This window comes from Scyliorhinus canicula, chromosome 5, assembly GCF_902713615.1.
Source record: "Scyliorhinus canicula chromosome 5, sScyCan1.1, whole genome shotgun sequence".
NCBI lineage: Eukaryota > Metazoa > Chordata > Chondrichthyes > Carcharhiniformes > Scyliorhinidae > Scyliorhinus > Scyliorhinus canicula.
The window spans coordinates 27,260,818-27,275,973 of record NC_052150.1 but is presented as its reverse complement, the minus strand read 5'-3'; the positions used below and the strand labels follow the sequence as shown (position 1 = coordinate 27,275,973).

General features: G+C 48.9%; 1 protein-coding gene across 3 annotated transcripts in view; it reads left to right on the top strand.

Annotated features, from left to right (window-relative positions):
* Positions 1-15,156, top strand: part of LOC119965862 (neuroligin-1-like) — a 232,231-nt gene that overhangs the window by 182,241 nt on the left and 34,834 nt on the right. For all 3 annotated transcript variants that reach the window (XM_038796795.1, XM_038796796.1, XM_038796794.1), the window contains 6 exons: positions 1,407-1,610; positions 4,739-4,901; positions 5,895-6,130; positions 9,439-9,615; positions 11,020-11,182; positions 12,574-12,780. In XM_038796795.1, coding sequence (XP_038652723.1) covers positions 1,407-1,610; positions 4,739-4,901; positions 5,895-6,130; positions 9,439-9,615; positions 11,020-11,182; positions 12,574-12,780 — 1,150 coding nt within the window. The remainder of the gene's footprint in view (positions 1-1,406; positions 1,611-4,738; positions 4,902-5,894; positions 6,131-9,438; positions 9,616-11,019; positions 11,183-12,573; positions 12,781-15,156) is intronic.

Here is a 15,156-nt window from a genome sequence, read left to right as displayed (position 1 = left end):
GAACGTCCTGCTGAGGTCACACTCGCATCATTCCCTGCACTGACGAGCTCAGCTCACCGGTGCAGGAAGACTAGTCGCAGATCATGGCGCCATTTTGAATGCCGCCCTGATCTTCTGAGCTTTCTCAGCCACCTAACATGACCTCTGGACCCCTCCACTTACCGCTTGTGGGGTCCTCAAAAGCCCCCCTCACCCCACCGCTTATGGGAAAGGTACCTCGGGCCCGATACCTGGCACCTTGGCACTGCCAAGCTGGCACCCAGGTAGTGTGCTTCCAGCCTGCCAGGATGCCTAGGTGACACTGCCAAGGTGCCTGGGTGTCAGCAGGAGTGTGAAGATACCATGCTGCCCATAGACCGACCACCCACAGGTCTCTAATGGCCTGGGACACCTCCCCAAGTGTCGTTACGCCTAGACCATGTTTGTGGAAACTATTGTTAAACGGCACCATGGTGAGGTCTCCCTGGCGTGGGCATTAAGGCCCGGGCCCCGCGAGAATATCATGCAGACATATTTAAATGAGCCTAATGGCTCACTTAAATGGGTTCATCTGGATCTCGCCCAGCGAGGGTGAGATCCAAATTGCGATGTCTCACGGGATTACGTTGAATCTCGGGAGACATTTCGAGTATCACAAATCTCTTGAGTGGCCTCTCGCGAGATTCAATGGCTCGACACGTTCCCCAAGTCAGGGGCCATTAAATCGCGCCCATCATTTAGGGATGAAGCCTTTGCTGTATTGCTATGGAATCGGGCCCTTCTTCAGAGGGTGCCAGGAGCAGAGCCGAGAATTTTTTTTTTAATTTGGAGGACCCAATTCATTTTTTCGAATTAAGGGGCAATTTAGCGTGGCCAATCCACCTACCCTGCACATCTTTGGGTTGTGGGGGCGAAACCCACGCAAGCACGGGGAGAATGTGCGAACTCCACACGGACAGTGACCCAGAGCTGGGATCGAATCTGGGACGTCGGCGCCATGGGCTAACCCACTGCGCCACCGTGCTGCCCACCGCAGAACCGAGAGTTGACATACTGTGGGATATTCATGCTTAATAGGAGTAGAGTGGGGACTCCACATCATGTTTCGCCTAGTCCTCTGGTAGAGAGTTGTGAGTCAGGCTGACAACGGTTTTTCAATAGCACCATGTGATGTTTTCAGTCAAGCTGAGGGGACAGCCAGGGCTTGTTAACACCTGATCGGAATGACAGTACAACCTGTGTCAGCCTAGATTTCCTGCTTAAACCCCTAATCTTCTGACTCAAATGCCAGCCACTGGGACACAGGTGACACAAAGGTTGATCAACTACCATAGGCAAGGTACATCTTATAAAGTGCACAATGTGAGGTAATAATGAGGGTTCACTTTCTCGGCTGTGTCACTGGTGTTGCTGCTTCTTATTTGCAGTTGCACTGAGGAAGAAACTGGCCGTCATGGTTTGGATTCACGGAGGAGCATTTGCTATCGGAAAAGCGCATGGCGGCAGTCTCAAAAACAGTACTAAGTACGATGGCAACGAGCTGGCACACAGTGGGGAGGTCATCGTCGTGAGTTTCAACTACCGCCTGGCTGCACTTGGCTTCCTCAGTACCGGGGATGGCAGTGGAAAAGGTGACACCATTTTTTCTATAAACAGCGCGAAGGATCATCACATTAAAATACACTGCGGAGAACACAGATATATTGAGTGTAGATCCTTTATGCAATAGTGTGCAGTAAAAACAACAACAACTTGAATTTTTATAGCGCATTTAACATAGTGAAACAGCAGGTTAGGTGGATTGGTCATGAGAAATTGCCCTTAGCGTCCAAAAAGGTTAGTTGGGGTTATTGGGTCACGGGGATAGGGTGGAAATGAGGGCTTAAGTGGGTCGGTGCAGACCCGATGGGCCGAATGGCCTCCTTCTGCACTGTATGTTCTATGTTCTATCTCCACAGGAGTGTTATCGAACATAATTTAACACTGAGCAGCCCAAGGAGGTATGGTGATATGTGACCAAATGTTTGGTCAAAGATGTGGGGCTGGATTCTCTGATCCCCGACACGCAAATCGCGTTCGGCGGCGCAGTGGAAAATCCCTGATGATGACAAAATCGGGGGCGGCGTTGCTTTCGTGATGCTCTGCCCCCTGAAAAGCGGTGTACCACGGACCCGGCAATGCTCCGAGCCGTATCGGCAGCTAGGAGCTGGGAGCTCTACACTGCCTGGCTGCTACCCCCCCCCCCCCACACCCCACACCGGAGCAGGGAATCAGTGGCCATTTCGCACCAGTTTTCCTGGCGTAAAACATCACCGGCGTGGGGACTTTGTCTCCCAAACAGAGAATCCAGCCCCTAGGTTTTAAAAAGCAGCTGAAAGGAAGATAGGGAGGTAGAGAGGCAGAGAAGGCAGGGAATTCTTTAGTTTAGGGCTGAGCGTTTGGGTGACAATAATGAGGTGATGAAAATCAAGGATGGCAAAGGGTTCAGAAGTGGAGGATTGCAGAGATCTTGAAGATTGATGAGCTGTATGAGAGGTGGGATTACCCCCCCCCAACCGGCCGGGTGGGAGAGTCGTCGGGGCACCGCGCTAATTGCGCCGCAATCATGCCGCCGCAACCCCCGCACACTATTCTCCCACCCCCCCCCTTGAAACCAGCGCCGCGCGAATCGCAGCGGGCTGCTCGGAGAATCGCCACAAACGGCGAGCGCCGATTCTTCGGCCCAAATGGGCCGAGCGTAAACGGCCTAGTCTCACCTGCGCTGTCCACACCTGGTCACTGCCGGCGGGTACTCATCGCGAAGGCTTGGGGTGGGGGGGGGGGGCGGCCTGTGGGGGGACCTCCGATGGTGTCTGGCCTACTTCCTTGCGCAACCGGCCCCAGAACCCGAGTACCATGTTGGTGAGGGGCCGGAGTGCTCCGCGAGGTTACCGCGCATGCGCAGTTGGCACCAGTGCCACTGCGCATGTCGTCGTTGGCGCCGGCGCAACTGCACATGCGCGGATCCTGCGCCACCCAGTTCACGCCGGGATCTGCGGCTGGAGTGTCACAAACCACTCCAGCGCCGTGCTGGCCCCCTGTAGGGACCAGAATTCGACGTGGGAGTGGCCTGTTTACGCCGTCGTAAAACGTGAAGGCATTTGCGACAGCGTGGACACTCTGCCTCCATTTCGGAGAATTCCGCCCGAGGTAACAGGGTCAAGTAGGAGTGAAGCCATAAAGGGATTGAGGATTCTAACGTCAAAACAGCACCGGATGAGGAGCCCTTGTCGGTCGATGAGCACAGGAGTGATGGGTGAGTGGAATTTAGCGCCAGCCGGGATATCGGCGATAGAGTTTTTGATGAGCTGAAGTTTACAGAAAATATTAGGAGGGAGAGCAGTGAGACGGCTTTGGAATAGTCACATCATGGGTAACAAAGGCACGGAGAAGAGTGCTCAGGTGCTCTAAACCGGAGCAGAGATGGGGGTGCTTCCTCCTATCACCCGTGAATGATCCAGCTCCAATTTGAAGATGCCACCTTATTCCAGACTCCCATGCTTTGGAAATAATTTCCCTCTATCCTATCAAATCATGTTTCACACCTTCATTAGATCACTCCTTTACCTTCCACACCCCAAGACAACAAACATAATCTATGCACTCCTAATTCTCATACTCCAACCCTTTTAACCCCAATTCTGCGCTTCACCCTCTCTGAAACCGAATAACCTGCACGGAACGTGTGAAGTGGCAATGATTAAACTCCCCGTGAGCCTCGCCGAATAGGAGCTCCCCTGTTAAAGGGGGCAGGGATCCCTAAACCATGTATAGCTCAACTTCTGTATAAAGTTGGCCAGTTTGGGTCGCGGCAACTCAGAGCCCCAGCTCATGCAGTGTAAATAATAGTTATTGTAATAAAACTTTATTTCTTTCTACCACTCGGTATGGACTCCAACCATAGTCTACTTCATGTTTGGTACCCAGAATTGAACAGAGTAATCCACACGAAATCTTGGCTTCATACAGCTCCACACAATGATGTATTTTGTTTTAATGTTGTACACCATAACAAGAGGCTGGATGTTGTGCCACTCTGGTGGTTTGAGAAAGTCACAAGTGTAAGGTAGTCGCTACAAAATCAAATCGGGCATTTAGCTGAACCACTTTTAACCTAGGAGGTGGAACTCCAAATACCCATCACTCCTGTTCTCACCGACCAACAGCGGCACCTGGTCTAGTACTGCTTTCCATTTTAGAATCTGCGTTTATAAATCCCTCCACGCCTTCACCCCTACTTGACTCTGTTACCTCATGCAGTCCAACAATCTTTGAGATTTCTATCACATTGGGTACTTAAGGTGAATACAATATATGTATTAAAGGAGAATCTAGATAAATAGATGAGGAGGATTGACTAAAAGGTTATGCCAATAGGCTTAGTGGAAGAGGTCTTGTGCGGACATTAAACACTGGCCTAGATTATAGCAGCCAAGCCTGGTTGTGAGCTGTAAATTCTATCTGTGAAATTACCCGACAGAGAATGGGCACATGTGAATGTGGCTTGAGGCCCAGACCCTGGCCTGTCTTTGACGTCACTCGTGGGTGAGAGCTTGGTAATCTTCACTGTCAAAGCTCTTTTCTTCATGCGGTAGTGAGGAACCTCCGAGCCTGTAGAAATTTACCCCAACATGAGGCATCACTTCCAGACAGACAACAATGAGGGCAAAAACAAGTAAGAGAAAACTGAGACCCAATGCTTCTTTTCAATCGAATTTAGGTAATTATGGCCTGTGGGATCAGCACATGGCCATAGCCTGGGTGAAGAATAATATCGCAAGTTTTGGAGGAAATCCAGAGCTCATCACTCTCTTTGGTGAATCTGCTGGAGGTGCCAGTACAAGCATGCATGTATTATCGCCAATGAACAGAGGGCTCTTCAGGTATTTATGGAATAGAATGTTATATTCTTCCTTTCTGATCACGGGTCATCAGCAATGTGCACTCTAATTTGTTTTTTGTAGTGCACAATTGACTTGTTTACATGTGCAGTACCTTTCAAAGGCATTAACATTGGTTATCAGTTCCGTATCTCTGTCCTGATGCAGCCAGGTCTTACTGTGAACATCCCGGGAGTAAAATCTTGATCCTCTAAAAAAAATATTGTGCATCTTTTCTTTATCGTTTTCCACCACTTTTGATCATTATTTATCAAAATATTGGAGTAGGGAAAAAAAGGCTCTTTGGCCAACAGTCAGGAATTGTCCAATCAGGTAACAAAGAGTTTGTTCGCTTTCCAATTGGTAGATATGGCAGAATGCCACAAGTGTGGGTATGGAGTGGTACCACAAGTGTGGGTATGGAGGGTGCCACAAGTGTGGGTATGGAGGGGTACCACAAGGGTGAGTATGGAGGGTGTCACAAGTGTGTGAATATGGAGAGTGCCATAAGTATGACGGGACACTAATGATCAAAAAATGGGGACAGAGTGGTTAGGATTTGGGAATGACCTCTGTATGGCATTTGAATGCAGTTAACAGTTATTTTTCCTCCCCAGCACAACATTTGGGACTTGGGACCTTCTGGACCTTGAGATTTCCTTGTCCCTGCTCCCCAGCAACTGCTGGAAGGCTTAAAGGGCAGCAGCCATCCTTGCTGATGCAGGCTTTTCTAGCCTGTCCAGGTGTGAGGCCCAGGCAGAAAGGCTATGCCAGTGATTCACAGGGATTCTCCTGGGACCATGTCAATCGTTTAAGAGCAAACTAGATTAAGTCCAATATCATGAGATCTGAGCAGAAATCTGGATGTTTTTCTCATCTTATTTCCATTTTTCTTTCTCGCCCTCAAACTACCCCCCCTCCCCCCCACTCTCCTCCCAAACCCCTCCCCCTCTCCAAACTCCACCACCCGCTCCCCAATCCCTGACGGCTCTGCAGACGTGCCATTTCACAGAGTGGTGATGCCCAGGCAATATGGACTTTGAATCGAAACCCACTCCGAGCTGCTCACCGAGTCGCCCAGGCTGTGGGATGCCCACTGGATGATAACGCTGCCATGATGTTTTGCCTCAGGCAGGTGCCTGCTAAAGATATCACATTGGCGGTTCGAGTGACAGAATTACTTAGCAAAGAGGAGATTGTGTTTTTCCTTCCATTTGTCCCTACAATAGATGGTAATTATTTTAATAATAAGTTATGAAAGTATCAAAGAACGCCTCAGCCAAATACAAAGCCCAAGGCACGAAACAGTGTCAGTTAACATAGTATATTAAGGTGTCAGGCATGGCTCACAGGTTACACTCTCAAAGTCACAATTTGTGGACTTTCAGAGACTTGAACAGAAAACTCTGGACTAACAGATCAGTGCAGTACTGCAGGAAAGTCTTTCAGGCAAGATGTTTAACTGCTATCTCAGCTGGGCATAAAATGTTCCATGATATGATTGAAATAAAATTATGGAGTCACCTTGGTGTCCTTAAATTACAATTAAAATAAGATTATTTAGTCATTGTCATTTTTTTACAACATGATCTGGCTGTGCAGAAATTTGCTCCAGCATTTCCGAATTTTTTTTTAAAATTTAGGGTATCCAATTTATTTCCCCCCCCAATTTAGCGTAACCAATTCACCTACCCTGCACATCTTTGGGTTGTGGGGTGAGACCCACATGGGGAGAATGTGCAAACTCCACACGGACAGTGACTCGGGGTGGGATCGAACCCTGGTCCTCAGCGCCGTAAGGCAGCAGTGCTAACCAATCCTTTTTGAAATTACATCATTATCTAGAGGTCAAATTTGTTTAATTGGCTGCAAATCATTTTGGGATGTCGCAAGGTCATGAAAGACAATGGACGCGATCTAGCCAAAATAAAACAGAGTGCCATTCTATGTGGGATTAGCGGGTTTGTTCCCGGCACTTGTATCCCACCACATACAGGCAGGGCATCCCTGGATCTGATCCCCAGTGTGGGCACAGTGCCAGCTTGGCACCTTGGTACTGCCAGCCTGGCCCCCTGACAGTGCTTGGTTGGCACCTGGGTAGCACCACCAGGGTGCCCAGGGAGCGCTGCCTGGGTGTCAGGCTGGCAGTGTCAAGGTGCTTGGGTGGCACTAGCAGTGCCAGGGTGCCACCCTTCCCGGACGCCGACCACCCGGTGCCTCTGATCGCCGAGGAGATCCCCCCCCCCTCCATGTACTGCTCCGCCTGCTCCCCATTTGTGGGGACCAGTACTGAATGGCGCCCAGCTGGCGTCTCGCCGCCAGCGAGGCAGTAGATGCCGGGTGGCCGTTGGTTCGGGCAAACACAGAGGTAAGTCAGCTTCTAAGCCGTCTTCACTCTCCATAACTGGATCTCGCCCATTGTAGATCTCTCGAGGCTTAAAATCTGTCGGGAATCCCAGGGGATGCCGCTCCCAGCATCCACCGGCCATGTTGTGACCCTATTTAGATGCAACCCGGCCGGTAGATTGTGCTGACTGTGCGTGGGATTTTCTGGCCCCTCCTGCCAGTGGGCTCTTCCAGTCCTGCCGAAGGTGACCTCCTGCGATGGTGTCCCTGGTGGTAAAGCGTGCAAGTCACACAAAATGCTGTAGATGGCGACAGGACTGCAAGACCCCACCAACAATCAATGGCAAGCCACCTCCGTGCTGGAAAAGTACACTGCGGTGGGGGTATAGGTGGTGGGGGAATCCTGACCACCATATAAATATGAGCCATTCTTATTTTTACTGTTATTTGAACCTTGTTTATTTCTTCCTATATATTTTGTACTACTCGTTTGTGTGTTAATCCATCAAATGGTGTGAGTGTTGCTGTGTGGGTGTATTGGAGAGAGTTTTTTTTTGAGCAGTTGAACTGCTTTGGTGCCCCAAGAAGTTTAATCCAGCTTTGACTAAACCAATCAATTGGTCGGTGGGTCTTGGATGTGGGATCTCCTCCCTTAAAGGGGTGAGAACTCCAATACAATTTATGAGCATAAATTCTGGTTAGAGCTCCCAGAAATGGGATGACTTTCTGGTCCAGGGGCCCCTGTTACCCTGCAAAATCCCGGCCTTAATTTCCCCTTGCCCCAGTTGCTGTTTATTTTTGTTCAGCTTCCCCCTCTTCACGCTGGCAGTGTTACTCCTCTTCCCCCTAGTTCATACTCACACTCTTCTATCCTCTCAATCACCTGTCCCCATCCCATACCCTGACCATTCAACATGCTGCGGTACGAGGTTTTGATGGCGAGGGAAACTATCGATAGATCAGCAGTTTCGGTCCACATTGTTCAGAAGTCCAATTTCTGCAAGTGGGGATAACTTTTTGAATTGAGAAACTTGGATGTGATTTTGTTCTTAATTGACCTTCACTGCAAAACTAAGAACTCGGGGTTTAATTCCTAAAGCCAGTCCAGGGATTGGTGAGGATTGAGGGAGGGATGGGAGGCAAGACTGTGCCTTCGCTCCACAATCATAGCTGTCAGTGGTAGCATCCTCGCCTCTGAATCTGACGATTTTGTGTTCATAGTCTAGGTCCAGAAACATAAGTGCAAAACCAAAGCTGCCACTCTAGAGCAGTACCGAGAGAGTGCTGCACTGCCAAGGGGCTATCTTTCAGTGTGTTTCTACCCCAAGGCTTAATCTCTCTTAAATCACGAAATCATGGGCAGCACGGTAGCATGGTGGTTAGCATAAATGCTTCACAACTCCAGGGTCCCAGGTTCGATTCCCGGCTGGGTCACTGTCTGTGCGGAGTCTGCACGTCCTCCCCGTGTGTGCGTGGGTTTCCTCCGGGTGCTCCGGTTTCCTCCCACAGTCCAAAGATGTGCGGGTTAGGTGGATTGGCCATGCTAAATTGCCCGTAGTGTCCTAAAAAGTAATGTTTTTTGTTTTTTTTTTTTTAATTTTTTTTTTTAAATTTAGATTACCCAATTATTTTTTTCAATGAAGGGACAATTTAGCGTGGCCAATCCACCTACTCTGCACATTTTTTGGGTTGTGGGGGCGAAACCCACGCAGACACAGGGAGAATGTGCAAACTCCACACGGACAGTGACCCAGAGCCGGGATCGAACCAGGGACCTCAGTTCCGTGAGGCGGTTGTGCTGACCACTAGGCCACCGTGCTGCCCTAAAAAGTAATGTTAAGGGGGGGTTGTTGGGTTACGGGTATAGGGTGGATACGTGGGTTTGAGTAGGGTGATCATTGCTCGGCACAACATCGAGGGCCGAAGGGCCTGTTCTGTGCTGTACTGTTCTATGTTCTATGAAAGATTCCATGGCAATGCAAGCCTTTATTTCCTGTTTCATTGGGTAAGGCTTTTATCCACTGGATTATTGGTGAGGTGGAATGAGGGGGAAAGGCAGGGGAGAGGTTTACTCTATGTACATCTAAAAGGCAATTCTCATTCTTAAATCAAGTTCTTAAACCACTAATAAATGCCACTCTTTTCTTTGTTTTTGCCAGATTTAAAACATTGACTCCCATCATTCTAATTACAGGTGACTTTCTCCCTTCTGAGCCAGAGACCCTGTTTGGGAATAGTAGAGGCATTGACTATTTGCTGGGCTGTAACAGCGGAGATGCCCATTTGTTTGTGTCCGCCTGGTTCCCCGGAGTGAACATTCCTTTTGGAATCAGTGAGGCTAAATTCCGAACAGCGGTGGAAAAGGGGATGGGTGAGTACCCAGCAGGTTTGGAAACCAATTTCAGTAAATCGAGCGACTATTGTGCAACGTTGCAGATGAATTCAAGGGATGTTCCCAGGCTTCCTTGGGATGTTACCACCCCGCCCCACCTCCCGCACGACCCCTCCCCCAACCCCGCCATTCTGGAAACCATGGATTCTTCATCTTCTGATAGCTCTGCTGGGGGCTCCAAAGTTGGGACCGCTCTCAAAGTTGGGACCGCTCTGCCGTAATCAGCCCCAACTGGCAAGACACATCTGCTGCAGGGTTGCTGAGCTTAACTTCTTCTGCTGCTGTTCACCACAGGCACAATGTGAGGGAATATCAGAGGCTCATACCGGTTACAGACATGCACTCTAACCCAGTACATTCTCCAATATTCTTTCCCGACTGTCCACAGCCAAGAGAAAACCCCTTTGTGAAACATTTGGGGGGGGGGGGGGGGGGGGGCTAGGCTGAAGCATGGCATAAAGTTTCATTTTAAAACATAATAATAATAATAATCTTTATTAGTGTCACAAGTAGGCTTACATTAACACTGCAATGAAGTTACTGTGAAAAGCCCCTAGTCGCCACATTCCAGCACCCGTTTGGATACACAGAGGGAGAATTCAGAATGTCCAATTCACCTAACAGCATGTCTTTCGGGACTTGTGGGAGGAAACCGGAGCACCCAGAGGAAACCCACGCAGACACGAGGAGAACGTACAGATTCCACACATGACAGTGACCCAAGGGAGAATCGAGCCCGGGATCCTGGCACTGTGAAGCAACAGTGCTAACCACTATGCTACTGTGCCGCCCATGCCGCATCCGAAGGCAATTCACCAGCACTCAAGAGGTTGCAGTAAGGACAACAGTAAGTGTTGAGAAATGCTAAAAGCTTCATTTATTTTTTTTGTCACCTGTAGCCATGGCAAATCCGCTACCCTGATAAGACTCCCATCTGGCATCCTTCGTTAACTCGAGCCTACCGAAAACTCTGCTGCCCACATCCGAACTCACACCATAACACATTCACCCATCTGGCCTGTGTTTGTCGACCTGCCTTGGTCCCTGATTGAGTAACGCCACAATTTTCAAACTTAACATCCTTGTTTTCCAATCGCTTTGTGGTCTCCGCCCTATATATCTCTGTAACCTCCTCCACACCTACGATTCTCCAAAGATAACTGCATGCCTCTAATTCTTCAGTACCCCCGATTTGGACATTTCACTGTGTTTAAAGGCACTATATGAATGCACAATACATAAGCAGAATTCTGCGGTGCTGGAAATCTGAAATGTAAACAGAAGATGCTGGAAACACTCAGCAGGTCTGTCAGCATCCGGAGAAAGAGAAAGACAGACAGACAGGGTTAACTTTCAGGCCTGTTGTTCTTGTGTCTGTTGCAGGTTCTTTGGGCGAGGCCGCTGTGGAGTCAGTTATATTCGAGTACACTGACTGGGAGAAGCCAACACAGTTTTCCAGAAGGAAGGAGTTGTCGCAACTGTACACAGATTTTGAATTTTGCGGCCCAGCGTTCAGCTCTGCTCAGAAGCACGTGGAGACCAGCGGGTGAGAAATTCAGTCAGAGTAAATTGGTGGACGTGCCATGGCGACTGTCATACACATTAAAGATAGGGGGCGCAGTTCTCCCATCGGGAGACAAACAGCTGACGCCGGAGTGAAACCCAGAGTGTTTCACTCCGGCGTCGGAGGCCGCTCCTTGCCCCCTATTCTAACCCCCCCGGGGGGCTAGGAGCGGCGGCACGTGAATTCCATGCACCGGGCCTTGACGCTTGCGTCAAAGCGGCGCACCGGGAATGACGCGGCCGGCGGCGCCAAAGTGACATCAGCCATGCATGCGCAGGTTGGCCGGCGCCAATCCGCGCATGCGCATGTTGGCCGGCGCCAATCCGCGCATGCGCGGTTGCCGTCTTCCCCTCCGCTGCCCCGTAAGACATGGCGGCTTGATCTTGCGGGGCGGCGGAGGGAAAAGAGTGCGTCTTTTAGAGACGCTGGCCCGACAATCGGTGGGTACCGATCGCGGGCCAGACATCTGCTGAGCACGCTCGTGGTGCTCGATCCTCCCTCCGCCCCCCCACAGGTCCTACACTCACCTGTCACATGCTGTTCACGCCGGCAGCGACCAGGTGTGGTTGGCGCCGGCGTGAACCGGTCGGGTTCGGCAGGCTGCTCAGCCCATCCCGGCCGGAGAATCACCGGTCGCCGTGAGAAACGGCGAGCGGCGATTCTCCGAGCGGCCTGTCGCAAAACGCGACACGCCATTTTGGGGGGGTGGGAGAATCACAGGGGGTGCCAGGGCGGTGTGGCGTGATTCGCCCGGCCCTCCCGCAATTCTCCCCCCCGGCGTGGGGTGCGGAGAATCGCACCCAGGTTTTTGCTAACGAGAACTGAGATGGAATATAGGGCTCAGGCAAGTGGATAGGATTAGGATACAGATCATCAATGATCCCATTGAATGGTACGACAGGCTCAAGGAGCTAAATCTGCTTATGCCCTTAGTGGAAATATATTTATTTTGTATCCTTTTACGGGATGTGGGTATCACCAGCATGGCCAGTATTTTTTGATCATCCCAAAATGCCCTTGAACTTTGCGACATGCTAGGTCATTTTCGAGATTAGTTAAGAATATGGAGCTGCTAAATATGGAATATGGAGCTTTCTCCCCCAAAACGCCTAAGGCTGATTGAATTGTAAATATCCCAAACTGAAATCAATAGATTTTTGTTGGGCAAGGAGATGAAGGCTATGGAACAAAGGCGGGTAGGTGTGCTGAAGGTGCAGAACATCCATGAGATTCTAACTGAACGGTGCAACAGGCTCAAGGGGTTGAATGATTTACTCCTGTTCCTATTCCAAATTCCTATGCTGTTGAAAATATTTCATTGTAGTTGCAAGCATGGAGATTGTATTTACATGTTAAATCTTTCTTCCACCTAGAAATGCCAGTCGGACATATGCCTACCAGTTCTCATACCCATCCAAGATGCCAAATGTAATCTGGCCAGAGTGGATCGGTGCCCTTCATTCAGAAGAATTGCAGTATATCTTTGGTAGACCCTTTTCTATGCCAGAATCCTACAACAATCAGGAGAGGGAGCTGAGCCGAGTCATGATGAACTACTGGACCAACTTTGCGAAAACAGGGCAAGTCCAAGGAGCGGGCAAACGCGTGCAGGATATATGCAGTGGTGACATGTCAAAGCCAGGCTCACCCAAACTGGATGTGGGTGCCATTGGCATTGCTGCAGTTGGCTGGGGCAGTAGGTGGAGCTCTACACGAAAGGGGCCAATATAATCAAGCTGAACAAATGGATAAGAAATTCTTTGCTCTTTCTAAAAGTTGAGGGTGGAACCTCCAATTAGTGAAGTTCAAGCACAATTACTTCATCCGCTTGTCCTACCAAATCAGGGGTACATCCTGTGTAAAGTATGCGGCCAAGGATGTAGAGCAAGCCCGATTAAGTGGTTGGATGTGAATCTCACCAATCACAAGTCTCTTTAGTTTTGGACAATTCGATGAAATCCATTTAAGGTGGTGGTGTGTTCAGATATGGTTAGTAGAAAAATGTTGCAATCATTGTCCTGGAGACTCCAGGAATTAAAGATTGATCTCTGAGATGCTGGTGCAAGGAAACCCAGGAGGAATATCATATCAGTGGTAGAACAAATTGTGTGTTTTAATTTCATTTTCCTTGAAGACATTTGATTATTCATTATAAGAGATATTGGGAATGGAAAAAAATGTCTGTTTGGCCAGGCTGGGTAGATGGAGATCATGCAAGTAAATCTCCAGGAATATGCCCAACCAGTGCATTATTTTAATTCTCTAACAGGATGTGGGTATTGCTGATGCTGTCAGCATTTTTATTGCCAGTTACTAATTGACCTTAAGAAGGTGGTGGTGAGCTGCCTTCCTGAACCGCCACAGTCCATGCGGTGTGGGTACACACAGCTGTTAGGGAGGGAGTCCCATGATTTTGACCCAGCGGCAGTGAGGGAATGGTGATATGTTTCTAAATCAGGATGGTCTGTGGCTTGGAGGGAAATTTGCAGTGGGCGGTGTTCCCATGTATCTGCCCTTGTCCTTCTAGGCGGTAGAGGTTGCAAGTTGCTGGGGAAAGAGCCTTGGTAAGTTGCTTCAGTGCATCTTGTAGATGATACTCACGGCTGCCTCTGTACATCGATGGTGGAGGGAGTGAATGTTTGTTGATGGGGTACCAATCAGAGCAGCTTTGCTCTGGGAGGTATCAAGGTTCTTGAGTGTTGTTGGAACTCCACTCATCCAGCCAAGTGGACAGTATTCCATCACACTCTTGGCTTAAACCTTGTCAATGATGGACAGGCTTTGGGGAGTTAGGAGGTGAGTTACTCCCTGCAGAATTCCTAGCCTTTGATTTTTTTTGTAGCCACAGTATTTATATAATTAGTGCAGTTCATTTTCCAGTCAATGGTAACCCTCACGCTGTTAATAGTGGGAATTCAGTTAAAGTAACGCCATTGGATGTCATGGGGAAATGGTTGGATGTTCTCTTGTTGGAGAGAGTCCTTGTGAGGCACAAGCACTCATCAGTCCAAGCTTAAATGTTGTATATGGACACAGACTGCTTTAGTGTCTGGGGGATTGCAAAAGGTGCTGAACATTGTGCCATTATCAATTAACCTCCCCACTTCTGATCTTATGATGGTGGGAAGGTCATTGATGAAGCAGTTGAAGATGGTTAAGTGTCACCAGTCCTCCAGCACTACACATTTTTGTAATGATGTCTTTAAGATGTATAATGGTGCAAAAGTAAGGAAATGTTTTATCTTGAACAAGATACCATTTTAAAGTTTGTCCCTCCTTTTTGCCTTGTTCTACTATCTCTGCTGGAGATATTGGGGGCGATTTTGAGCCCTCTCTCTCCATCCGTGAGAGGCGAGAAATGTCATTCTCTTCGGCATGGTTGTCTTTTGGAATCTTACCCCCTTCTTCGCCAGTGGAGTAGTGTGAAATATTAGATGTAATAAGCATAGTGAGGGAGGAAATACTGGAGAGATTGGCATCAGATGGATTGTATCCCAAGCTGCAGAAGGAAAAAATCAGATGCTCTGAGGATCATTTTCCAATCCTCACTACCTTACAAGATTCAAGCAAAGTCCCAGAAGATTGGAGGTCTGGGCATGTTGTATCATTATTTAATAAGGTGCAAGGTGTAGGCCAGAAAATTATAGGCCAGTCAATCTGACTTGGCGGTGAGCAAATTACTGGAAACAATTCTGAGAGGCAGGATAAACTGTCACTTAGAAAGGCACTAATTGATCAGGGTTAGTCACATGGTTTTGATGGGGGAAGACTGATGAAACTGTATAAAACACTGGTTAGGCCACAACTGGAATTTTGTGTACAGTTCTGGCCGTCACATTGTAGAAAGGACATAATTGATCAGGGGACAGTACAGAGGAGATTTACAAGACTGTTGCCAGGGCTTGAAAATTGCAGCTATGAGGCGAGTTTGGATAGACAAGGGTTATTTTCCTTAG